At 37.6% G+C, this 27761-nt stretch overlaps 3 protein-coding genes across 5 annotated transcripts; 1 reads left to right on the forward strand and 2 right to left on the reverse strand.

Moving 5' to 3' along the window:
- The first annotated feature begins 383 nt into the window (after positions 1 to 383).
- rad54l (RAD54 like) lies at positions 384 to 14142 on the forward strand. The gene is made up of 18 exons (XM_084424969.1): positions 384 to 714; positions 876 to 956; positions 1199 to 1303; positions 3426 to 3486; positions 3591 to 3726; positions 3816 to 3885; positions 5962 to 6250; positions 6656 to 6780; positions 7539 to 7689; positions 8544 to 8670; positions 8757 to 8831; positions 8994 to 9124; positions 9223 to 9333; positions 10338 to 10461; positions 10645 to 10723; positions 11873 to 12052; positions 12166 to 12329; positions 13749 to 14142. The coding sequence occupies exons 1-18, from the start codon at positions 712 to 714 to the stop codon at positions 13948 to 13950; spliced, it is 2214 nt and encodes a 737-aa protein (XP_084281095.1). The 5' UTR covers positions 384 to 711; the 3' UTR covers positions 13951 to 14142.
- lrrc41 (leucine rich repeat containing 41) lies at positions 13884 to 23048 on the reverse strand. Of its 2 annotated transcripts, XR_014629352.1 has the most exons (11): positions 22823 to 22988; positions 22625 to 22711; positions 21963 to 22033; positions 20838 to 21522; positions 20145 to 20372; positions 18561 to 18707; positions 17143 to 17241; positions 16741 to 16869; positions 14521 to 14593; positions 14174 to 14443; positions 13884 to 14019 (listed from the first exon to the last, which is right to left on the reverse strand). XR_014629352.1 is itself a non-coding variant. In XM_084424972.1 (10 exons), the coding sequence occupies exons 1-10, from the start codon at positions 22908 to 22910 to the stop codon at positions 14224 to 14226; spliced, it is 1827 nt and encodes a 608-aa protein (XP_084281098.1). In that variant the 5' UTR covers positions 22911 to 23048; the 3' UTR covers positions 14045 to 14223. The 2 variants fall into 2 exon arrangements, 1 of the variants encoding a protein (XP_084281098.1); XM_084424972.1 differs by lacking the exon at positions 13884 to 14019 and having other exon boundaries at positions 14045 to 14443; positions 22823 to 23048.
- Positions 23049 to 24068: 1020 nt separating this feature from the next.
- Positions 24069 to 27736, reverse strand: uqcrh (ubiquinol-cytochrome c reductase hinge protein). 2 transcript variants are annotated; one of them, XM_084425878.1, is made up of 4 exons: positions 27390 to 27736; positions 27057 to 27092; positions 26100 to 26261; positions 24069 to 24371 (listed from the first exon to the last, which is right to left on the reverse strand). In XM_084425878.1, exons 1-4 carry the CDS (start codon positions 27432 to 27434, stop codon positions 24339 to 24341), a joined length of 276 nt encoding a protein of 91 aa, XP_084282004.1. In that variant the 5' UTR covers positions 27435 to 27736; the 3' UTR covers positions 24069 to 24338. The 2 variants fall into 2 exon arrangements, with proteins under 2 accessions (XP_084282004.1, XP_084282003.1); XM_084425877.1 differs by having other exon boundaries at positions 27057 to 27089; positions 27390 to 27527.
- Positions 27737 to 27761: the final 25 nt, after the last annotated feature.

Raw genomic sequence — 27761 nt, forward strand, 5'->3', positions numbered from 1 at the left:
TAATCAAAGTAAAAATACCTACCTGCATAAGCCTACACTGATGATAATATGATTAAACACATATTATTAGCTGTTATCAACAAAAAACCTTAGAATAGAGTAAAATACAATCATCAATACATTATAACTCTATATATTTGTAAAATTATAACAATTTAAATCTATATTGTATATATTTATATTATCTTAATATAAAAATAAAACGAATACATTTATATTAAACCTTTTTATTTTAATGAAGTGTTTAAATGAATATACATTTACATTTTTTATTTTTTATTACAATTATGGTATTTTCGTTCTGTTTCTGTCGCAGCCTGAGGTCGCAGCAACTTTTACTTTCGAAACGCATGTCAAGCCAAGTTTGTCCTTTCCCGTTTGCCGTAGAGTGTGAAGTGTGCACATTGCGCGGGACTCTCAAACATGCCAGTATTTAACAACAACAACAACGACGACGACTTAATTTTCAGTTCTATCTAATATGTCAGTGTTAATTTCTTATTAAATACGATATTCGTTGTTGTTGTTGTTGTTGTTGTTGTTGTTGTTGAAAACGATGGTCTGGGAATTTCGTTAAACGGATCAGTTAAGTTATTTATTTAAAGCCTGAGGCATTTTCGCCTCAGAAAAAATAAAGACTTGAGGGAAAAAAAGAAAATGCATATTTATTTGAATGTATTTATTTAAGTTGGATTAAATTCCTGATTCAGAATGGTAAGTTGCAATATTAATCCTTTAATTTGATGTCGATTCATGTATGTTAAGATACCTTTGAGCTTTGTGTATAGCCTACGGTTAGTGTATGTTCTGTTTGTTGCTATTGATTCGTGTTGAGAGAATTCAGTAAAATCTACTTCTGTTATTAATAACCTCAGAGGAGAAGTCTAGCACCCAGTCAGATGGCCAAGAGGAAACAAGGGCCGGATTCAGACGATGAGGACTGGGAGCCTGAAGTCGTGAGTGGGACACAACTAAAGCTATTGATTGAATGAGGATGTGATTGACACACACACACACTCTGAATTATAAATTGTTCATATTTATTTGTATATAGTATATGTATGTATGTGTGTGTGTGTGTGTGTGTGTGTGTTCTAGATTCACTGTAAACCTTAGAAATGCTTTGGCAATACATTGTAACAAGTGTCATGCCAATAAAGCACACTTTGAAGTGAATTGACTGCTGTCACTCCCACAGGGATCACAGAGTAAGAGAAACTGTCGAGAAAACTTAATCTCTCCCTTCAGAAAACCCCTGACGCCGCTCACCAACACACCCGTCTGCGCAGATGGCAATGTGCATGTGAGTTTTTAAATATTACATTTAATACAGAGAGGCACATTCACTTAGACTTGTTTGTAACACATTGGAAATCTAACAAACAACTCCTTACAAAATGGTAAAAAAAAGAAAGAAATCCTTTGGACGTAAGTGTGTGAGTACAGTCAATAAAAAAAAACTGCAGTGATTCTTTTACATTTAAAGCTGGAATGACTTTTGTCCTCACATCAAGATTTCAGTCACGTCATCCTAACAGACAGTTAAGGCAATTTTTGGGATGATGCATTGTATTTTTTGGGATAGATTTGACAGAAAGTTACATTAGACCCTAAAATCACCTTTATTTATATAGCCCATTATACAATACAGATTGTTTCAAAGCAGCTTCACAGTGATTAACTAATGATTTAATTATGCATACTTCATTAAATGTGAGACTAATTGAAATTCTGCTCTAAAAAAGACAGACATCATTATTCAGCTCAAGTCCCTCATGAAAATCAACCATGGTTTTATTATAGTAAAAGTGTAGTAACCATAGTTTTTTGGCAGATTGAGTACCAGTTTTACATGGTTAAACTACGGTTAGTGTAGCAAAAACATGGGCAATTTGTAGTTACCATGGTTTAACTATAATAAGCATGTTTTTTTTTTTGGTTTTATTATTAGTAAAACCATGGTTAAAGTCAGTTCAGTGTTGATGTTCAGTTCAGTAGAGTGGTGCAGGTATGACATCAGAACCCTTGACGGAACCGGCGGTGAATTAAGGGTACTGTTGGCAGTGGAAACGCTAGCCAATTCATGGTTTTCCGACCCGAACCGTACCGTACTGTACCGTACCGTACAGTGGAAACGAGCCATAACTGAGTCCAATAAGCAGCTCTATCCACCTTATTCCTGACGAGCTTACAGCGTTTTGAATTATGGATGGCACTTCCGCTTTGGGGAACTTCCATTCAAAAAGGATGAAACTAATCATTTCAAATCATAAGGTTGCGCTACAAATAAAAGCTGATCCGTCAGTTTGATGGATGATCTGTCAATTTTCCTTCATGATTTATTGTCAGACATCATGAGAATAACGTAACACTTGGTATTTTGAACGTGACCTGTTATGGCAAGAGCTCTTTTCAGTCGCTGCTCTCTCTTCCTCGTGATCATTTTCTTTTTTCCCTTTGCAATCCGCTGTAAAAGTATGAAAAAGGACAACATATACTGCAACATTTGTGGTCTGTTCACCTGAATTTAATTTATGATATATTCCATTAATAATTCACTGGAATGCACGAAGAATCTCTCGTTATTCTCCTCAAATCCTCACGCCTCTTTCCAGGTTTGTTTTCACAGGTAAATGCAATTTATAATCTGTCAAAATTACGGAAATCACTCTGAAATAGTATCACGTAATGCTGAAGTTAATGAACATTTTTGATTGAGGCAACATAAGTTACATAATACAGATATATATATTACTACAGTGATATTTAACCCGTCTGTTATTTCTGTGAAAGACTCACGGTTTTGGGGTTGTTTGGTCTGTTGAAAGTACCTTGTTGATGCTTTTACACTTTTAAATTTCCTTTTATTGTTCGATGGTTGAAGGGTGCGTAGATTAATGTCATGTTTCACTGATTGTTTACACCCATAATTCGCGCAAAACGTCATGGGGCGCAGGAATAAGGTGGATAGAAGAAATTAGTGTCATTATTTGCTTTGAGTCATCAATCCAGCTCAATTCTGTTCGGGTTTTGTTCTCATCCAATAGTGTCAGTGCAGTCAAGTAGGATAAAAGATTATTTAATCTTATAAATGTGCAAGGCTGTTGGTAAATTCTTGAACAGAGAGAATATCATTTAGATATAGGCCCGGTTTCACAGACAGTGTTTAGATTAAGCCTTAGTTCATTCAGGACATTTAAGTAGCTTTTATAAACGTGCTTTAGCAAAAAACATTGCTGCTGTGCATCTTGGGACAAAACAATAGCACTGACATATTTTAAGACGCATCAATGCAAGTTGCATTCAGTTAAAACAGCTCAAACATGCATTTTTAGTCGAGGACTAGAATAAGCCTTGTCTATGACACCGGCGGATAATGAGCTATAATTGCAATAATTAACTGATTATTTTTACTTCTTTTACAGGAAGACTTCATTCGCAAGATCTTATCAAAGCCGTTTAAAGTTCCCATTCAGAATTATACAGGTAAGTCTGTACTCATAGCTCGTTTATGTATTTTTTTATGAAGTACTTAGTGTGATGCTAAGTGAGTTGTAGATGTTCAGCGGGTCCTGTGTTGCTCTGATCAGGCCCGTTGGGTCTGCGCGCTCTGGGACTGAAGCGGGCCGGTGTGAGGAAGGCCCTACACGACCCGTTTGAAGACGGAGCTCTGGTTCTGTACGAGCCGCCTGCCATCAGCGCTCACGAGCTCATCAAAGCAGACAAGTCAGTCATATCTGTTGATTTAATTATCAGTCTTATTTTGCAGCTCCTCACCAATGACATGATCGACTTTGTGATTGATTGTTTTGCAGGGAGAAGTTACCAGTGCATGTGGTGGTAGATCCAGTGCTCACTAAAGTGCTTCGGCCCCATCAGCGAGAGGTATGATTTGCTATATAGAAGAATATAGGGGTGCAGTGAGTGGATTGTTACAGAAGAACCTCAAAAGGTCTCACATATCAGTCAGATATTTTCACTATAATTATAACCAGGGGCCTCATTTATAACCGTTGCGTACGCACAAAACAGGCCCTGAAAGAGGCGTATGCCACTTCTGACGCATAAGTTGTGATTTATAAAAACAAACTTGACGGGAAAATTTGCGCACCTGCACGCAAACTCTGACCCATGCGTACGAACGTTTTGGAGACGGGGCGGTTTGGCGTCACCGATGGTGAGCTGGAGTTAAGTGTCTTTTTGGTCACTTTTAGACAGAAAATCTAAAGACATATACAGAAAGATAATACAAAATATAATTTCACTCACCAAGCCTATCACTTGAAGCAAATATCCATCCCTTCTTAAATGTCCGCGCCAGCGAGCGCTTTGGGCCGTTTAGTGAAACTGACGCAAATAACAGTTTAAATAAATAAAATAATGATTTAAACTATGTTTTACTTCTGATATAAACATTTAGATTAAGATTTTAACACTTAAACATGAAATCATTACTGAGAAGTTACAAAAAAAATTTTATATTCAGTCAATAGAAATATTTGTTGTGGATGCGATGTTTTTGAACACTTTTGTGTTTAACCACAGAGATGATTGCTTATCATGATAATACCAGATTGTCTGAGAAAATAGTTTCGTGCAAATAATGCCCAAGGCCTATCTGTTTCCATTAAAAATATAAATCAATTAAAAATACAATTCGGCCAGTGGAAAAGATTGAGAAAAACTTTCTCTGAAATGTATTTTATACACTATTTGATTTATAAATTCAAAAACAAGGCAAGGCTAGGCAACTACATGATTTTTAATAATGTAATGTGTCTTGTACCGTTAAACGTTATCACGTGGATGAATAATCATATGCAAATGATATGCAGATGAGGATCTGCATAGTAAAACTAGGCGTCGTAAGCTCCATATATGGTTATTTCGGGGTGGAGACGCATGTGCGCACAATCTTCCGCTGATTGGGATTTATAAAGTGAATTCTGCGCAGGTTCTGGCGTACGAACGGTTTTAGAAGTCTGAATATTTTTCTTGCGTACGCCATTTTTGGCTTTCGGGCGCACGTACACTTTTAGTAAGGATCCTACGCACAGTTTTATAAATGAGACCCCAGGGCTTGACATTGACGGCCGTCAAATGCGGGTGTATTTCAGCAGTGGCGTGTAACGCAGTCACTCCTACTAGCCACTTTGGTAGGTTGAATTGAATATATAATATTTTCAATTGTAGTCTTTTAAAAAGGCATCCGAGATAATAAACTAAGTGCAATGTAATGCTGTCAGAAATATCGATTTTTCTTAACGTATCGATGCTGAAATATCTGAAAAGCTTGCAATACTAATTTTCCACTGAATGGATACACGATACAATCGGCGCTTTCTCTCTCTCTCTCATCTCTCTGACAGCGAGTGACACACCAACCCTCTTCCTCTCACTCTCTCGTTTCATTTGCTCTGGATCAATATTCTTGCATTTACAGGGCTTGAATTTCGCCGTGTTATTGCGCGTATTGCTTATAATTGTACTCATTCCTGCAGATTTTGTGCTCACACCCAAAGTGTGTGAACATAAAGCCACCTCACAGTGCTGAATTGAGCTCTTTTTCGCTGCTTATTGGGCTTAAATAGTCAAATACACACAAAATAATGTCAAAATGCCAGTGAGTATTCACGTAAACCTAGTCAGTTCTGTTTTATGTGAACGTAAAGAGTTGAGAAAGAAAACGCACGTGTAACAGTATAATGGATCTGTGCGTCAGGTCTTAAAGTGACAGCAGATAATAATAATTATGAGATAATAATAAACATATCTGTATGGCAGTTTTTCCCAATGGTATCGGTCAAAAGTGTGGCCAGTGGCTAGTAACTTTTGAAAACCACTAGCCATTTTGGATTGATTAATGTCAAGCCCTGATTATAACCCTTTCTCTTCTATAAATCTTTATCCCATATTTATGGGAAAGACCTTTCAGATAATCCCTATAATTTTCTTCCGTAGGGTGTGAAGTTCCTGTGGGACTGTGTGACAGGAAGGCGGATTGAAAACTCGTACGGCTGTATAATGGCGGATGAGATGGGGCTGGGAAAGACTCTGCAGTGCATCACTCTCATGTGGACTTTACTTAAACAGAGTCCTGATTTCAAACCTGAGATCGACAAGGTCATCGTAGTGTCCCCTTCCAGCCTCGTGCGAAACTGGTACAATGAAGTGGGCAAATGGCTGGGTGGACGCGTGCAGCCTGTCGCTATCGATGGCGGCTCCAAGGAGGAGATAGATCGCAAACTTGGTATTCTTCTTCTCATTCTTTTGTTACAACAGGAGATATTTATAGGCTTTAAGACGAGACAATTTCACTTGAGATGCAAAACTGATCAAGAAGACGTTTCTCTTACTCCATTGTTTTATTATTTTATGCATAAGCCTCACTAAATCGTGTTCAATTTGCACCTAAAACAAGAAAAAACTCTTTGCCAGTAAATTAAATTTCCTATGCAGATTTATCATGTTTTATTTATTTTTTTATATAAAAATACTGATTTGGCTTGTTTCTTGTTATAAAGTGTGTATGTGTGTTTTAAATGTTTAATTTGAGTAATTTGGCTATTAAAAACCCCACATTAGCTGGTCACTATACTTCATCTTCTGTTTTGTTATTCACTACATGTTCATGTCATCGCATGTGTTCTTTCAGAGAACTTCATCTCCCAGCATGGCAGAAGAGTGCCGACTCCTATTTTAATAATATCCTATGAAACCTTCCGCCTCCACACTGAAGTCCTGCACAAAGGCAAAGTTGGACTGGTTATCTGTGACGAGGTAAGTGTACAATAATAATAAAAAAAGTACATAATTAAACGATTCGTAGAAAGCCTAAAAATATTAGTGAATTTTCAAATTGTTATTTTCAGACCTTAAAAGGTATGTTTTTTTTTTTGGAAGTATGGAAATTTACTCAAGTGAAAACCATTTAATAAAAGAATACTCTGATTCAGCAAAGATGCTTTAAATTGATCAAAAGTGAAAGTAAATACATTTATGATGTTATAAAAGGTTGTAATTCAAATAAATGCTGTAGAATTTCTTTTGTTTTATTGTCATGGTTTACAGTAAAAATACTCTTTTCAACATTAATAATAATGTTTCTTGAGAACCAAGTCAGCATATTATTAGAATTATTACTATATCAACGTAGACAGCATTTATTTTATTTTGTATTAATATTTCACAATAATACTGTTTTTACTGTATTTTGGTTCAGATAAATGCGGCTTTGATGAGAATAAAAGCCTCTTCACACCAAGGGCGATACATATAACGATAAAGATATAGTTCTAAAAATCATTGTAAAAGAATGGCAGAGTTCACACCACAACTATAACAATATGGCACAGAGAAACAATGTCATTGGAATTACTTTCGGAACAATTTTTTTTTCCTGCTGATGAACTATAGAAACCTTGAGTCTTTTTCTTAAAGTAAAAAAATCTTACTGACCCCAAACTTTCTGAATGTAGTGTATCATGGTGTTTCCATTCCTCATGTCCCGTGTGACTGTACCCGTGTTGTTTGTTTAGGGTCACAGGCTGAAAAACTCAGACAATCAGACGTACCAGGCGCTGAACTCCATGAACGCTCAGAGGAGAGTCCTGATATCTGGAACACCCATTCAGAACGACTTACTGGAATATTTCAGTTTGGTGCACTTCGTCAATTCTGGTATCCTTGGTAAGAGACTTTTGATCATTCCACTTGTACATGATCCTGTGGAGAACTTTACTCAATCAATATTTATTGTGTGTGCTTCAATAATCGTCCATCTCTCTTCTAAAGCCCTATTCGGACGGGACTAGTTTAACATGGAGAGGTGGGGTAAAGTAATGATTCCCAGAGCTTCTCTGTGATTTTTAGGCCCGTCCGAATGTGCATCTCAGTGATCATCACGGACAATGTCAGTAAAGATTACGGTGACTTTTACCTTCAGTAAAAAGGTCCGGAAAAATGACCTCAGGTGATACTAATCCCGTGCGAATAGACCCGCTGTAAACATGTACGTAAATATTTCGTCATTTCCTGTTTAAAAGTAGTTTTCCGTGGTTTTTCAAGTCGGAGACGCTTGGAAAAAGCATTCAGTTGCGTTCTAGACGCTGGGACGAGTCTGTGGCAAAACTCAAGTGTTTTCCACACACACCATTCAGATCAGAAAGAAGATCGACAGCACTTGTTAGAGGCACGAAATCTCTTTTAGCATTAAATAAGTGCCTTTTACCAGCACAATCCAATCTGAAGTTAATTAATACATCGTTCGACCGGACATAATATGTTATATGTGTTTGCGCATGTGATATCAGGAAGCAACGTAATACACACATGATGACAGGAGAGTGACTGATGCATAAATCGAGTTAATGTTACCCCTCCCACTTCTGCTAGTTTCACTGAGATCTCTTATCCCGTGCGACTAGGCCATTAATATTACAGACATCTTGTGGTAAAATGACATTACTCCATCTACCCTTGTAAAGTTAATCCCGTCCGAATAGGACTTACGTGTGTGCTTCTTCAATCGTCTCTTCTCTCAGGCACAGCTCAGGAGTTTAAGAAACGTTTCGAGATTCCAATCCTGAAGGGTCGTGACGCTGACGCCAGTGATAAAGACAGAGCTGCCGGAGAGGAGAAGCTCCAGCAACTCATCAGCATCGTAAACAGGTGAGCATGAGAGAAAACGGCCCGGCCACTCTATCTGTCACACCATTCAAACCGTTTCAATTAAACCTTGTGTTTGTTTTGTTAAGGTGTTTGATTCGAAGAACCTCAGATATTCTTTCCAAGTATCTGCCTGTGAAGATCGAACAAGTCGTCTGCTGCAAGTAAGAGATCAGTTGATAGTCATATTCCCTACTTTCTGTAATAGCAAGGCTCAAAATAACATATCCAGTGTTTAATACAGGGATCAGTAACCTCATGCATGCAAGTTTAACTTTATTTTGCCTTAAAGGAAGCATTAAAGAATAATAATTGTGTTTTTTCAGTCTTACTCCTCTCCAGAAAGAGCTGTACAAGTTATTCCTGAAGCAGTCCAAACCTGTCGAGAGTCTGCAGACCGGCAAGATCACGGTGTCTTCTCTGTCGTCCATCACCTCGCTTAAGAAGCTCTGCAACCGTGAGTGTGGACCTCTTCAACTTGGACATAATCAGCCCTTTTTTTTCATTTCCCGTTACATTAAAACTGCAAATAAATGTTTTTGTTCTCTCTGTTAGATCCTGCCTTGATTTATGAGAAGTGTCTGGCAGGAGAAGAGGGTTTTGATGGAGCAATAGACCTCTTCCCACAAAATTATTCAACTAAAGCAGTAGAACCACAGCTCTCAGGTCAGTTCTGACTTACACTGCCGTTCAAAAGTTGTTGTAAAAAAAAAAAAAAGTAAGTTACACTTAGAATGTTACAAAAAAAGTTTAAAAAAATGCCGTTCTTTTAAACTTTGTCCAGAATCCTGAAAAAAGTTTCTACACAAATATGAAGCAGCACAACTGTTTACAACATTGATGATAATCAAATGTTTCTTGATCATCAAATCATCATATTAGAATGATTTCTGAAGGATCATGTGACACTGAAGACTGATGCGGAAAATTCAGATTTGATCACAGGAATAAATTACGTTTTAAAATATATTCGGTAACACTTTCATTCAGGTTCATTACTTAACTACATTAGTTAGCATGAACTGCACATATCGTATACAGCATTTATTAATCTTTGATAATGTTCATTTAAACATTTTCTAATACTTCATTAAAATCTTGTTAACATTAGCTAATGCACTGTGAACAAACATGAACAGCTGTATTTTTAACTAACATTAACAAATACAGTAATAAATGTGTTGCTCATTGTTAGGTCATGTTAGTTACATTAACTAATGTTACTAATGAACCCTATGTAAAGTGTTACCATATGTTCAAATAGAATATTTCGTTTTTTATTGTTTTTGCAACCTTGTTAAACATGAGACTTCAAAAAAGTCTTACTGACCCTAAACTTTGGTAATATTTAATGAGTGTCAGAAATAAAAAATGTAAATGCGTTGACAATATTTGTGCTCAGCAACTAACATTTGTGGCTTTTATTTATTTGTTTATTTTTATTCATTTTTCTGAACCATGTAAAATCAAATCCCTTTTATTTGTAACATCAATTTAATCTGTTATGTAAAATATTAATCTGAACCTATCAACATCAAATAAAACCAAATGTAAAACATGGTACAAGCCTTGCTAGGGTACATTTTAAATTGGCCAAAACCCATAATGTGTGGCATTTAAGCCGTGATTTATTATTGTCTGACCGTGATCTATGACTGCCTTGTTTTCAGGGAAGATGCTGGTACTGGATTATATCCTGGCGATGACCAGAACAACAACGAGTGATAAAGTGGTTCTTGTCTCTAACTACACACAGACTTTGGACCTTTTTGAAAAGCTGTGTCGAACCCGAAGGTGAGGATTTCAGATCATATAAATGCGACTTCAGTGTAGAGCGCAAGCGGCCTTGATCTGGAAGTATTCTCCCCATCTGCCTCCCTATAGATGTACACAACATTAACTAAAACATTTTGCCATCATCCAAAATATTTCCATTCAGCCATGATGGTTTAATAATATATTTTTCTTCATGAATAGATACCTTTACGTTAGACTGGATGGGACAATGTCCATCAAGAAGAGAGCAAAGGTTGTGGAGAGATTCAACACCCCCTCTGTAAGTCTGTTTCCAGTGTTCAACCTGTCATATGAAGTCTTATTATTGTTATTTTAGTTCTATTTATATAGTATTATAGTTTTAAAAAATACACACACACACAGAGTACAGGCCAAAAGTTTGGAAAATTACTATTTTTAATGTTTTTGAAAGAAGTTTCTTCTGCTCATCGAGCCTGCATTTATTTGATCAAAAATACAGATTTATTTTTTAATATTGTGATGTATTATTACAACTTAAAATAATTGGTTTTCAATTTATTATACTTTAAATTATCATTTATTTATGTGATGCAAAGCTGAATTTTCAGCATCATTACTCCAGTCTTCAGTGTCACATGTGACATCCAGTCTATCACATGATCCTTTAGAAATCATTCTAATATTCTGATTTATTATGAGTGTTGGAAACAGTTCTGCCGCCTAATATATTTGATGAATAAAAGGTTAAAAAGAACTGCATTTATAAAAAATAAAAAAACATCTTTACTATCACTCATCAATTTAACACATCCTTGCTGAATAAAAGTATTGATTTATTTCAAAAAAAAGAAAAACATTTGCTGCTTTTTTCCTTCTTCTTTTTTTCCTTTTTATTCATCAAAGTATCCTAAAAAAGTATCACAGGTTATGAAAAAATATTAAGCAGCAGAACTGTTTCCAACTTTGATAATGAATCATCATATTAGAATGATTTCTAAAGGATCATGTGATAGACTGGAGTAATGATCCTGAAAATTCAGCTTTGCATCACAGAAATAAATGATAATTTAATGTATAATAAATTGAAAACCAATTATTTTAAATGGTAATAATATATGACAATATTTAAAAATAAATCTGTATTTTTGATCAAATAAATGCAGGCTTGATGAGCAGAAGAAACTTAGTTTGGAAACATTACTATTTTTAATGTTTTTGAAAGTTTACACACAGGTTTCATTTTGTGGTTTTCTTTTTTTTATCACTATTTAGGTTTATTTTTATTTCAGCTTCAGTTTTAGATTTTAGGTACATTTTAATTTTCAGTTAGAAATTTTAGTACTTCAACTTCGAATAGAAATGTTGCCTTGTGTGCTAACTGAAATCCGTTTGCTTTTCATCTAATATTTAAAGTTTATTTTATTTCACTTTAATTCCTCTCTTCCAGAATCCAGAGTTCATCTTCATGCTGAGCAGCAAGGCTGGAGGCTGTGGGCTGAATCTGATCGGTGCAAATCGCCTGGTGATGTTCGACCCTGACTGGAATCCAGCCAATGACGAGCAGGCGATGGCCAGAGTGTGGCGAGACGGACAGAAGAAGACCTGCTTCATCTACAGACTGCTGTCGGTGAGTTCAGAGAGAAGTTTTCCCTATTAAAATGGCTAAAATAAATGTCTCTTGTACAAGATGCTCATCATTGGATCATTAGCCAGCTTGTTTCTTTTCCCCCTCTCTGTCAGACTGGAACGATAGAGGAAAAGATCTTACAGAGACAGGCTCATAAGAAAGCTTTGAGCAGTTGTGTAGTGGATGAGGAACAAGATGTGGAAAGACATTTCTCTCTTGGAGAGCTGCGAGAACTCTTCTCACTCAACGAGAAGACAGTCAGCGACACACATGACAGGTAAACGCTACATTACTGCCGTTCTCACCTTTGTAAAAGTGTGGATTTAGCACCTACTAGCATAAAGAACAAATATAGACAGACTGTGCAGAGATCGATTTAAGACTCAAACTCGGTTCGATACAAAAACATTCCGTGCGAGTTCTTGATTTTAATGTTGTTCATTATAATATTCAAGCAAGAATGCAATTTTTCAACAAAAAAAAATTCAATGCAAAAAATGCACTGGAAAATAAATTTAAGTGGGCAACTATTGTCCCTTAAAGGAAAAGGGTGGTAAATGCCTCGGGAGGTTTGGGAACCACTGCCATACAGCATCATCACACACCGGCCTCAAACAGCTGTGGCGCGTCATGTCACAAAAGCGCCCGGTACAGATATGCTGGATGAGTGGGATAATGGCTTTCACTCTCGATGAGTCTTAAGCCCTATTCGGACGGGACTAGTTTAACATGGAGAGGTGTGGTAATGTAATTTCACCACAGGATGTCTGTGATAATAATGGGCAATTCGCACGGGATAAGAGATCTCAGTGAAACTATAAGAAGTGGGAGGGCTAACTCGATTTACATATACATATATATATATATATATATATATATAAATAATAATAAAAAAAAAAACGGTTAGGTCCGGTCAGATGTATTAAGATTGTATATGTTGGTAAAAGGCACTTATCTAACACTAAAAGATGTTTCGTGCCTCTAACAAGTGCGTTTGACTTTTTCTTTTCTTTCTTGATCTGAATGTGGAAAACACTTGAGTTTTGCCACAGACTCGTCCCAGCGTCTAGAACGCAACTGAATGCTTTTTCAAGCGTCTCCATACTTGGAAAAAATGCAGAAAACGACTTTTAAACAGGAAATGACGGAATATTTACGTACATACTAATCCCGTGCGAATAGACCCGCTGTAAATATCACCTGAGGTCATTTTTCCGGGCCTTTTTACTGAAGGTAAAAGTCGGCGTAATCTTTACTGAGATGCACATTCGGACGGGACTAAAATCACAGAGAAGCTCTGGTAATTATTACTTTACCCCACCTCTCCATGTTAAACTAGTCCCGTCCGAATAGGGCTTTAGTCTACTCAGTTGCTTACTCCTGACACATAGCAACACAGCTAAAAGTATTCCTAATGTATTGGACCTTTTATTGAAATTAGCCTGCTTTTACCTGTTAAGACCCTTAAGAACTGTGTTTGAGTTTGGAGGTGCGACACAAAAGTGGTGTTTGCAAGGTTTTTTTGTGTAACTCCACTATGTGCCCCTAGGGTTGCCGAAACTGCATACTTCACCTTTAACACCTGCATTGTTTTTTGACTAAATTCATTCATGGATGAGGGCATCTCAAAATGCATTTCTAATAAGATTATCAAGAGGCATTTGTATTTAAATCCCTTTTTGTGTGTGTGTGTCAGGTTTCGCTGCAAGCGCTGTATAAACAACCGTCAGGTGCGTCCTCCTCCGGATGATTCGGACTGCACCAGCGATCTGTCCAACTGGCAGCACTGTTCAGATAAAAGAAGCCTGAGGGACCCGGTGCTGCAGGCATCCTGGGACGCTGCCGTCTCCTTCGTCTTTCACCAGCGCTCGCACGAGGACCAGAGAGGAGTCGTCTGAGCATCATGAATACACACATCAGATCATACAGGCTGAACACTGTGCAACTGATATCAGCTGATCTGGGAACTGTAGGAGATAGTACACTGTAATTAAATTCTCTTCCTTGTACTTTCCTTTTATTTATTCTGTGCATTTATAAACAAATTCAATGTTTGTCCCAATCAGCGTCATTAAACCTGAACTATATCCAAGGTGTTTATGCTGGTCGTTTCTCACTCACATCTGCATGATTTTGTTGAAATGTCTTTCAAAAGGCAGCTAAAGAGTTCGTCACATCACACTAATGTGATCTGCCATGGTGGACCTGGAGTCCCAGTCATCCGTTAATATGTTACAGTACGGGATGAGCTTTCGCAGAGCTTGACCTTTGACCTCAGGGTCACGATCCAGTGGATTAAAGCGCAGGTCTAGTGTCAGTCGCTGAGCTGGCCTGCATGTTTCCAGCAGCTGCGCAAACTCCAGAAGTTCAGCAGGAAGAATGAAGTTTGAGCTGTGTGAAAGAACACATTGTGTTTATTGTGTAAACAAACATGTATCGAAGATGAATGCAACAAAACTAGTATTTACCTAAGGTCTAATTTTGTGATTTTGCAGGGACGGCATCCTGAGAATAAGTTGGCTATCTCTATGACACCTGATGCTGGAAAAAGAAAAACAAGTTTGGTCATTTTTTTTTTCCCCCTATTATTTCACAGAACACAAATTTGTTAAAGGGATGGTTCGGACCATGACCTCGAGCCAAACACCCCCCCAGAAGCCTTTTCCCCTTGGTCGAACCAGAGCCCGTATACGGAGAGCCTGCCCACTCCCTATTAAGTCCTATTGTACCGAATTTTGGTTGTAGTTCCACCAGAGCTCCACTGGGGGCGATAGCCAATGAGTGCAGAATGAATGGGAGTCTATGGGGCTAGACGGCTAAATTTGTCTCTTTCACCCGATTGCTGTTGAGAAATCTCAGATTCGATAGTAGGTTTTGCAAGTTCAACATGGGTTATAGGTCGAAAGTTGAATGAACGAGTACTTATGTCCTTTCGATTTCTTACAGGTTGAGTTGTTGTTGCCCATAACACGCTAGCATTCTGCTAATGAACGCTGATTGGTCAGTGAAGGACTGATTACGACCAGAGATACCGTTTGATGGCATCGTGTCATCCGCAGCGGGACCAGAAACAAACAAAACAAAAACTCTTCTAGCACGTGTGTTTACCTGTGTGTCAGCTGTGTTGTGTGTTTACCTGTGTCAGCTGTGTTGTCGATGCCTGGAGAGAAAAGAAACTGCAGAGCGCGAAAGCACCAAAGTGACTGAAGGATTGCCGTAAAGCAGTATCTCTGGTCGTACGACGTCATTGACACTTTAAAAGACTTTTTAAAGCAAATAAGTGACTCTAAAAAATCTAACACCCAGCAATGTGTAATTTCTTTGCATCTCCTTTCGAATACAATATTCAAATTACTAGACAAAAAATTATATCCTGAGAAAAGTGGATTTTGAGGGGTATACTGCCATAGACCTCCACTCATTCTGCACTCGTCCTGTGAGCGCCCTCATATGGAATCAAAGTGGAACTGCAACCAGTTCAGAAGCCGGAAGTTTACTGAGAGTGGAACTTCTCGCCTTATTAGACATTCTCTGGTCGAACATTATTAAAGTTAGAGCTTATTTAGAGATATCAGCCAGATGGCTTAGTGCAGGCGCTAACTGATCCAAGGTTGTATCTCGTAAATTACCCCACTAATAATCCCCATAATGGTACCAAACTTCTACAGGAGTACAAATAGGTTCTGTACTCATAAAACAAGGCATTGGAAAGTTTGTAAGTACATCAGGAGTTTATTTAAACAACACTTGCCTGACGGCTAATGCTACCGCTAACCCGGACGTCGAGGTCACTTCCGTGATTTGGGAAAAGCCAGTAAAAGTCCATTGCAAAACTCACAAGTGTAAGGGAAAAGCTAGTGAATTTAACACTCCTTAGAAATGTATTTATAACTGGATGATATTCAAAATACTTTTTAAGTGTTGATCTGAAAATACAAGCATTTATAAAACTTTCAAAATTCAGAAAAACGTTTTTATACTCTTGCGTGAGTTTTGCAAAGGACTTTTCCCAAATCACGGAAGTGACCTCGACGTGTGGGTTAGCGGTAGCATTAGCCATCAGACAAGTGTTGTTTAAATAAACTCCTGATGTACTTACAAACTTTCCAATGCCTCGTTTTATGAGTACAGAACCTATTTGTACGACTGTAGAAGTTTGGTACCATTCTGGACATTATTAGTGGGATAATTTACGAGATACAACCTTGGATCCATTAGCGCCTGCACTATAAGCCATCCGGCTGATATCTCTAAATAAGCTCTAACTTTAATAATGTTCGACCAAGGGAAAAAAGGCTTCTGGGGTGTGTTTGGCTCGAGGTCATGGTGCAAAGGACCCTAGGTTGAAATTACTCCGAACCATCCCTTTAAAAACTTCTCAAGACAATCAACATTTAGTCTGTTGCTCACACAAAGCTGCATATTAGAATGATCCTTAAGAAATCATGCTGATTTGCTGCTTAAGAAACATTTCCCATTATTAGCAATGTTGTAAACCGTTGTCGGGCTTCAGATTTTTGTGGAAACTGATACATTTCTTTCAGGATTCTTTGATGAATAGAATCTTTTGTAACGTTCCAAATCTCTTAACTGTCACTTTTGATCCATTCAACGCATCCTTGCTGAATAAAACTAAAGTATTCAATAAAAATAGCAGCGACCCTGTACGGAGCGAGTTTGAGTCTTACCCAGGCGGTTCTGGGCCAGCGTCAGGCTCTGGAGGGACGAGACCCCTTTCAGCGCTTCGACGAACGGCAGCAGGAAGTCCTTCTTCACGGCACACTTATCCAGCAGCCGACAGTCTTTCAAGGACAGCTCTGAGATCCAATCAGCAGCACAAGCATTAGGCATTCGTTTCAAGACTCAGGCGAGCTTTTTTAATGTATCTCAGTGCTCTTTGGGTGCAGGGATGGTTTCACTCATTAGAAAAAACAATCCAAGGCACTCGAGTAATTCGTTTTTAGAAAAATATTCTTTCGTGGCTTAGATTTCAACGGCACACGGTGTTGCTTGTCACCTAAATCTAAGCCATGAAAGAATAAAGACTTTTGTTTTTTCTTATGAGCTTTTTTTATGCATTATTGCTGTACCTTCTAACACAGAATATTCCAGAAAATGAAGAATCTCCCGGTGATAGTCAGCTAGGTTTACGTCTTCCAGGTTTAACACTTTGAGTAAAGGATTCGATTCTATGAGGAAAAACAGACATGTATCATGTTAACATATGACTCAACTGTGTTCGTATAAAACAAAACTAGTTTGTAGCTTTTAGCATTTAGCATAGCATTTATAGCATTTAGTCGGGAAAAACATTTTGTAATACGACACTGACATGATTCATTTTCAAACATTACAAGTCAAACTAAAGAAGTTGCTAGAATCAGGTAAGGCAAGTATTTCTACATTATTATGACATTTTTTCAACATTACCTCAGAAATACATTCGTTTGGCCTCTGCTTTTGTGTAAAAGAAGTACGCCTAATTGTATTGAATGTCTACTTCAAATCTTAAGAGTATATTCCTGTAAAAAAACCTGCTATAATATCAATGAAATAAAAGGCCACTTTTAAGCAACTATTAAGTACACGTCTAAAAAATGCACTTTGTAATAATGTCAAATAAGGTTTTACTTTAAAGTACATTTTAAATCATGTTTAAAATGTAAAAGTACACTTATTTTAATGTGTTGACAAACATAGTAAAATACTTGATTGTAATTTTAACTGTAGTGTTATTTGATATATGACATACAAGACTACATTGGTTAACATGAACTAACAGTGAAAACACGATTTTCATTTCAACATTTACTCAAAAAACATTATTAAAGGGATAGTTCACCCAAAAATGAAAATTCTGTCATCATTTACTCACCCTCAAGTTGTTCCAAACCTGTATGAGTTTCTTTGTTCTGCTGAACACAAAGAAAGATATTTGGAAGAACGTTTGTAATCAACAGATCTCGGTCCCCATTGACTTCCATAGTAGGAAAAAAATATACTATGGAAGTCAATGGGGACCGAGATCTATTTGGTTACAAACGTTCTTCCAAATATCTTCCTTTGTGTTCAGCAGAACAAAGAAACTCATACAGGTTTGGAACAACTTGAGGGTGAGTAAATGATGACAGAATTTTCATTTTTGGGTGAACTATCCCTTTAAACTCAAAAGTTGTATCTGTTAATATTATTTATGAACCCGAGTTGACATGAACTAACAATGAACGGTTATTAACTAATATTACTGCAACAAATGTATTGCTCATTGTTAGTAAAAGTTAATGCATTATCTAATGTTAAGAAACAGGAGCTATTTGTAAAACTGTTACCATTTAAACTAATACATTTTCATTTAATTGCAATTAACATGCATTATGTGTCTGAAAACACTGCATTCAGTTCACAATTAAGTATATTCTTTGAACATTATTTCTGTGGTATTTTAGAGTTATGCATGTTCATTAAAGGGTGCCAGAAGGACGTTGAGGTTGTGTGTAAATGTCTGTACCTGCTGACGTGTGAAAAAAGCGTGAAGACATGTGTACTCCTGTGAGATGAAGGCTGGTGAGTTTGGGAGCACACGTCAGCGCCGGAAGGAAACACTTGACTGACATCGGGCCGGTGGATTTGACCAACAGCTTCTCCAGGCACAGCTCTGTGGATCAACACTCAATGATCAATCTCAAACTTACAGCATTATTAATGAATGATCAATCTCAAACTTACAGCATTATTAATGAATGATCAATCTCAAACTTATAGCATAATTAAAGGAGAACTCCGGTCAATTTTAACATTGAGCTCATTTTTTTGTACATTTGGAGTGCTGTCAGTACAGAGAACAACGACAAAAATCGGTGTTGCCTACACCGTTATCCTCGTTTTAAAATTTGCACCCTGTTGACTTCAATGGGGCAAGTTTTAAACCTGCTTTTAGCCTCTTAACATCCTTGATGTGTCATTACAAGTGCACAGGTCATGTGAGTGATTCCTTCTGAGTGAACGCGGGTGAATCTGACTGCAGTAGATGTGAAAGATATGAATAAAAATGATGTTTATTCAGCCAGCGCACATACCTGTATTTACATCCTGTTTTCGGTCGAAGTCCACAGTAATCGATTGTCGAGTTCACGCGCATAGGTTTAGTACCTATGATCACGCGCGTGAACTCGACAATCGATTTTTGTCGTTGTTCTCTGTACTGACAGCACTCCAAATGTACAAAAAAATTAGCTCAATGTTAAAATTGACCGGAGTTCTCCTTTAATGAATGATCAATCTCAAACTTTTAGACTAAATTAAACAAATATCTTCAGTTACAATCAGTTAACAGTGATGACACTGTCAGTGTTATTTTAATATAATTGAGATATTTATATAGGTTTTATTAATATTATGAATCAGTTTTTTACTTTACATTCAAATTTTTTGTTAAAGTTTTATTAGTTTTGTTTTTTGTCCTTTTTAATAGTTTTAAAAAAATATGTCTTAATAGTAATTTTCCCCTTTTCTATTATTGTTAATTTTATTTTAGTAAATCAAATTATACAAATAAAAAATGAGAAAAAAAGTGTGCCTTGGCGATTAAATGAAATATATATATATATATATATACAATTTATTTAATTTTTTTTAGTTAACATTTATTTCAAGTAACAAAATTTTTTATTTTATGGTTTTAGTTTTCAATAATAACCCTGCACTGATTCAGCTCCTGCTCAGTAAAATTTTACTGTCTGACAAAACAAAGCGTGATCATTTATTTTGTAAGAAATTCTGCGGAAAAAAATAAATAAAAAGCCCTTTGATCAGATTTAGGGAGAAAAAAACTGCCTTTTAAATAGCAAATCATATGTGGCCAAATCTGAGTGTTTATTTTATTTTATTGTTGTTGGTTTTTTGGATTTCCAATTTCTTTCTTCTGTCATCCAATATTTTGATGCCATTGATTTTATATAATATCTACTCCACCTCTAGGTTGTTGGCTAAAAGTTAACATCAACTAGCGATGTTCAATCTATCTATGCATGAAAACTGGAGCATATCCACATCTCCTCCATCTGCAGAATTCATATGGATTAGTTCGACTCACCTTTGCTTTGAGAGAACTGCGTCTGCTGGCCGCGTGTGTTTCTGTCGGCAGGAGGGCAGATCTCCAGAGAAAGGCTCAGGAGAGTCGGACACGCTCTCAGCACGCTGATCACGTGTGTGTGGCCGCAAACGTGACTTACACTGAGATCTGTGAGAGAGCAGCCGGGGTTCAGGAACAGGCGTCTGAGAGACTGCACCAACACTGACATCTCCTCCTCTTGAATGAGCCCTGCACAGACACACACAGAGCGACTGCTTTACTTCACACCATCCTGCATTCAGAGACGGACAGATTAGGGCCAGACGAGGGCAAAAGAGAGAGAAAAAACATCAGGGTAAACCATGGGGTTTAGGGGTTCAGGTTATCCTACATTAGGTCTATTTAACAACAGAAACTGAATAATCAAATGTAAAAATAAAACACTGCTCAGTTTTCACTGTATGAATGAAATATATACTGATTCTTATTAAAGCTACAAAAGTTATTTAGCCAAGAGCAGTGAGCGATTTTCTCTTTGTCTTTTGTTCATGACCCCAGTTATTGCAGGCTGTTGCGATATGCTTATCACGATATTTACATTTGCGATTTTTCGATATATTGTGCAGCCCTAATAGTCAGCCCACCTGACTAGTTCATATGTGTAGGTGTTTAGGAAAAACTAGATATCATATTTAAGTATCAGCACGTACTTACAGTCACTGTGAAGATGTAGTGTGTGAAGACACAACCATGTAGGCAGAGTATGGGACACCGTGGTCAGGATTTCACATTTGGACACTTCAAAATCGAGCGACTGGATGTGACCTTTGGGGCAGTGGTCAGCAGGGCTGCTAAAGGACGAAAACTCGCTGCACAAAACCTCTGGATTTCCCTCCACGTCTAAAGCGAGACGTTTGGCTGCGGGTTCCTCCAGCTCTCCATCATGTTCTACTGAACAATGGCCATCGGCGTGGGACGTCTCTGGTGACCCCTGAGGACCCCTGTGCCTGGACATGAGCCAGCGCAGAAAAGATGAATCTGGGTTTCTTCTCAGAACCACTTCTCTGACAGACCCGTGGTCCAGGAGCCGGTGGAGGATAAACAACACGTATTTCCGCCCGTGTTTGAATAGAGCGTTGGCATCCAGTAATCTGAGGGACGTCACTCCCGCTTCAAGGGCGCTCAGGATGGGCCGCAGGTCACCGGATGCGAGCCTGCAGATGTTTTTGGATGAGGTGTTTAGAGAGAGGACTCTGACGTGCTTCACGGTCATGGAGAGGATGGAGGAATCGCTGAGGTTGGAAAGGTACGATCCTGCTCGTCTGACCTGGGTGAACATGACCATGTGAAAGAGCCTTTCCAAACATCGCTGCTTCCAGTCCTGAGTGAGCGGCGCTGACTGAAAAAACAGTTTAGATTAGTGCACTTGCTCATTAAATGGGTCTCATGGGGACCAAGGGTTTAATTAAATTAAAAGCTGTATATAAAAATTTTTTTTAGGTAGTTTGCGCTAAAAATCTCCCCCAAAAAAATCATACACAAAAAATAAAATAAAATAAAATCTTTACCGGCCATGTAAGTTGCACTTATAAGGAACTTGACTTGGTAGTTTGCTCTAAAAACTCAGAAAAAAATAAAAAATACACAGAAAAATTAAATAAAAAAGGCCCACATACAGATTTTGACTTCCAGTCAAAAAATAATAACATTTTATTTTATTATAATTTTATTTAAAAATAAAATAATATAAAAATAAAATAAAATAAAAAATAAATACAAGGTTTATTGGCCATGTAACTTGGTAGTTTGCTCTAAAAAATAATAATACGAAGAACAAACCTTCGATCTCCAGCGCCACGTCTGATCCAGATCTCTCCATATTTTTGCCCAAATTACAGAGGTGGAGATTCCTGAAATGAACATCAGCTTTTAGCATTAAATATAACACCCTAACTTTATTTCATTAGCATGGTCTGTATTTGAACAATTTAATTCAAAGGCATCCATTTTCTACACTATTACATATATACATATATACGTGTGTATATGTGTGTGTGTGTGTGTGTGTGTGTGTACTTGTTTTCATGACAACTGAGGACATTTTTATGATAACACACCTGCAAATATGGACACTCGGGAAAATACGTGATTTATGAGGACATTTTGGGGGTCCTCATTTTTCAAATGGCTTTAAAAACATACTAAGCAGTGTTTTTTTTAAAGATGTAAAAATGCAGAATGTTTCCTGTGATGGGTAGGTTTAGGGATAGGGGCAGTGTAAGGGGATAGAATATACAGTTTGTACAGTATAAAAACCATTACGCCTATGGAATGTCCTGTGGCTGTGTGTGTGTGTGTGTGTGTGTGTGTGTGTGTGTGTGTGTGTGTGTGTGTGTGTGTGTGTGTGTGTGTGTGTGTGTGTGTGTGTGTGTGTGTGTGAAGAGAACACAGTGGGATTCATCAGATGCTCTTCATTCATATGTATGTATGAATTATTGTACCTTTAGTGGCAGCGGCAGTTTCAATCCTGTCCAGATAGTAAATGTTTAGATGTGGCAGCAAGTCTTTCAGGAGAGAGACAGGCAGATCTAGATCAAGAAAAATAGAAACAATATTATAAATGTCAAACTGGTCACGTACATATGAAGTCTTGAATAGGGATTGACAAGTAAATAACTGTTGCTATCAGTAAAACTCACTCAAAACCTTTCTTTCTAATAGATCGATGTTTTGAGCAACTTTCACGATGCACATTTGCACCAACGAGCTTCCATCTGAAACTCCCATTTTTGCTCAAAGATTGTTTGCTTACAAGCGAGCGCGTGCTCGATACATTTCTACTATTGTGCTTCCGTCATGTGTTTCGGAAATAAAAATGTATTGGAAGGAAATCTGGGACTGAAAGCGATAGTTCCTCCAGGTGGCGCTCGGCTGCTCAAAAACCGGCATTTTTCATTAAACTGCTTTTAATCTTAATCTTTTCCCCGGCGTATTTGTGATATTTATACACTTCAAAGTATAATCTTTTAAATGTATATATTCAAATAATTAATAGCTGATATACAAATGTAAAGTCGCTGCCATAAAGCTCTACAATTATATATTCTTAAATCTTCTTCAGTAATCACACTCGACTGCGATTGGGCCAAACCGCCTAGCGCTGAGAAAAGTAACAGTTACCACGTGACAACATATTTTTTATAGTTTACACAACCTGAATATTATTCTAACAAGTTACATCGGAATATTATCTTTATACCCATCAAACTAAAAACTATCAGTAAAGACACGTTTGTGCTGCTAAGTCCCGCCAGTTAAAACAACATAATTTCATGTTAAATTCCATTCTAGTCGCTCAAATTCTATGCAAAAAACGCATCGACTCCTAACTTCCGGGCGCTGCTGTAGCCAATGAAACGCGCTGTATGAAACACGTGGTGCAGGTCCCGCCCAGTCCAACACTCCAGCTCATTAAAGGTTCTTCGAAAGCAATAAATCACTGATTACGTAAAACGATTTTTTTTTTTCATTAAAATTGTCCCATTAAATAAGCATAGCATCCTTTCTATTTTATTCCTGTGTGAAAAGTTGCATCTTATTGTATTCTAGACACCTTGCTATTGTTTTGCTAAATAAATTAGTAAGATTCTTCAAAAGCACAAGAGAGCATGTGAAGACATGACAAAGCAGAGCATGTGACGCAGCATTATCTTAAATATTATACAATGTTGAATGTTCACTCTCTATTTAAGCACCAGCACATTATTATGAACACTTATGACTACTCGAGTTCATTTATAATGTTCCTTCCTTGATGCTAACCTGTTTCCATTTTCATCAGGTCTACTGTATACTGTCGATGCTTCTTTGGTGCTGCGCTCCTTACACCGAAACACATTTGCTCCCAACAACCAAGTTATGGCAATAAAGTATTGCATACAGCAGTTGTCTTAAGTTCTTTATTGTTTTGTGTTATTTGACATTAGCAACAAACCCAAATTCTGTGTCAGCATCACCTCTCTACTGATCTCAACAACAGAGGACACATTATTTCATATGAGAGAAGAAAACATAACAGTTATTAATACTTCAGTCACAACTCGGCAATATGGAATCGGTTACAGGGAATTATTGAATCTGGGTCAAAAATCACATTCTATAAATAACCGAGCACTGTATTTCTATAAGCAGACAACCATCTATAAACAGCTCCATTTATTTGACCGACTGGAAGACCTTGTGGGCCACCTGTAGAAAACAAGAACAGAACAACAAGTTATATCAAAAATTATGTTCACAAATTATTTTAAACAGATTTCTCAAGAGCAAAAGAAGATTTTGAGAAATTCCTCACACTCAAAATAGCAGCATACAGGTTAGGTCTGACAAACAAGAGTAAATAATGATAAGATTTAGCATTTTTGGTCAAACTACTCCTTGAATGTAGGTGTGTGACTGTAATTTGAAAAGAAAAGACTCTTCCTAAAATGCTAAATGCATCATCTAAACCTCTCAACCAACCATTAGCTATGTTTCCACCCTCAGTTGTGAATTTAAAGGGATAGTTCTCCCCAAAATGTTCTTTTTGTACTCGCCCTCAAACCATCCTAGGTGTATATGACTCTTCTTTCAGACGATTACAATCTGAGTTATTTTAAAAAATCCCGGCTCTTCCCAGCTTTATAACGGGAGTGAATGATACCTGAGATTTTGAAGCCCAAAAAGTGCATCGATCCATCATAAAAGTAACTCCAGGGGGATAATAAAGGCCTTCTGAAGCGAAGCCATGCGTTTTTGAAAAACTTTATAAAATATAATAATCACTGGCTTCCTGTAACGGCCGTATGCGAGTCGACCTCTGACCCGACGCATGACGAGTGACCTTTGACCTGACGCATGACGTAGGATGTAGGAGTAGTGTAAGCTTTGACGCTTCTCACAGTTCAAACAAATAGAGCTGGGAACAAACTCAAGCTCCTCCCACATTTATCTTTAAAACTCTGGATTCTCTATCCTCTGTGCTTCCGCGTTCGTCATTACTTCATGCGTCGGGTCAAAAGTCACTCTCCCGCCGGAACTCCGGAAGCTAGTGATTCTAGTTTATAAAGTTATAAAAATGGCTATTTTTCTTACAAAAACGTATCGCTTTGTGACTTTTATGATGGATTGATGCGCTTTTTTGTCTCAGGTTTCATTCACTCCCAATATAAAGCTTGAAAGAGCCAGGATATTTTTTATATAACTCTGATTGTGTTTGGCTGAAAGAAGAAAGTCATATACACCTGGGATGGCTTGAGGGTGAGTATCATGGGATAATTTTTGGGTGAACTAACCCTTTAAAATACGTGCAAAATTGGAGTATCACATAAAACATTTACGAATAAAGCAGCGTTTCAATCCCATGTGTTCAAGAGAACAAAATCGTCACTTCCTGGGAAATCGGCGCAAAATATCAGTAAAAAAAAAATTTTGGTTGCTGCAATTGAGGAAGAAACTGTGGCACTTTTTTCCTCCATCATAAATGAGTTCGTCTCAGAGCGTCAGACGAAACACAACAAACGCTGTCATGTTCTCTTGCGTTCGGATGCTGGTGTTTGAGGACGCAATCTTGTAAGACGGAGGGAATTAAACCAAATCATTCTGATGACAGACTTTACAGGCGTTTCAGAGCCACCAAACCAACATCTGAGATACTGTGATGCGATTGGTCCGCTGGTTAGTCCAGTTATCCAATCACAGCCTCTGCTGAGGCAAAGTCACCTGAGTTTATATTTATTTAGTAAATGTGTTCCCATTGTAGATTATGCCCATGTCTTCTTATCGGATTTAAAAAAATGATCGGCCTCGATTTATGAGCGTTTTTAGAATTTATGCACATCTTAGTGTTTTTTTTTTATGTAATATCCCAAAATGCACATAAAAATAAGGTGGACGGAAGTATAGCTAATAGCATCCAACAGCCACGAGCACTCTTACACAGTGGTCACGAGCGTGTAGGAAGTCGAAGAGCTCCTCTGTACAGTCTTCTGTGGTCTCTGAGCGCGAGCCGACCCGGGACTCGCACGCCTCCAGACGCTCGTGTGCGTGAACACAATGCTCCGACTGCGCACACTTCTCCCTCACGACCTCTAGAGGGTCCTGCAGAGCACATATCAAACAAGATTCTTCATCAAACTTGGTGCATGGACTAACTGAGACTTGTTACAGCACTTGTATACTGTTGCCCTCTTGTTGGTCTGATTGCTTCTATTGCTCTCCTCATTGGTAAGTCATTTTGGATAAAAGCGTCTGCTAAATGATTAATTGTAAATTGTGCATATCATCCAGACACAAGCCTAAAGGGTTGACTGATATAAGATATGAGACAATGTTCTGTAACTTGGGACTTCAATATCCAAAGTGAATAGGATTTGGTATGCAAGAACACGAAGGATACATGTCAAATTTGTTTCAGTTACGATAGAGGGCGCTATAACCTCAACATCCTCAACACTGCACAGCTGTGATCGAGGAAATCCACACAAAATCAAAGGCATCCACAGCCATGTTTTCCACACACATTATGGACTCTTGCAGTTGTATTTTGATTTGGGGGTGAAATTACCTGGACATAACTTGACAGTTTTAATGAGATTCACCTTAATATTACATTTTAAAAATTCCAAATAATAATTTCACTCTTTTAAATGAATAATTAAATTACTGTAATTAATAATAGTTCACTCATTCAAAAGTGGCTTACAGTACACTCATTTACTGAGATAACCTGAGGTCTTGATCAAGGGCACAATAGTGAAAGTTTATGGAATTGACCCATTAACCACTTTAAAGCAATTGGTAAATATGTTTTTTAATTCATATGGATTGATTTAGACATAACGTGGGAATATAATATTGGTCAGAAAATGTTGATATAATACATAAGAGACATACCACCATGTCCTCCTCCTCCTCTTCTTCTTCCTCCTCCTGAACACAACAAAGTATATTAATAGGTTACATGTACATATACACATGAATAGTATGAAAATAAAAGTAATACATAGGATACCTAGGATGAGTGTGTTTACACGTACAAGACTAAGGCAAAATCTCACGCAACAGTTTAGACAGCAGAAGCATGCAATAATATATGTAGCAGCTACATAATAATCAACCTCTAGATCAGGCTCGGCCACATCAACCAGAACGTTTCGACATAAAGCGGCTCCTTTGCCCCCTAAATGACATTTAAACCGCTCAGCAAAACACTATATGCTAATATACCTCCTCTGGCTCTCCGTTCATGATCATTTTGTCTTCGAAAACCATGATTTCAGCTCAGTTTTCCAGAAGTGACCCTCTGTAGACTGTAATAATCGCCGATGGAGGACAGCGTGACACTTTCCGGAAGTTGTAAGAGCTTAAAGAGGTTCTTGCAAAGAGAGACATCCACCTCTGCCAACTTCCGGTTCACCGCGTTCATGTCATGCAAACACCACTATTTGTGTATAATTGTGTATGCGACACTAATATTGAATAAAGTGTAGTTTTTAGCGAGACACGTATGTAAAATATGACATATTTCCACATTTAAATACGACTAGCGTTGATCTGCGTTACATTTTGCTGCCATCTGTTGGCTCGGAGAATGAACGT

This window comes from Rutilus rutilus, assembly GCF_951802725.1.
Source record: "Rutilus rutilus genome assembly, chromosome: 12".
NCBI lineage: Eukaryota > Metazoa > Chordata > Actinopteri > Cypriniformes > Leuciscidae > Rutilus > Rutilus rutilus.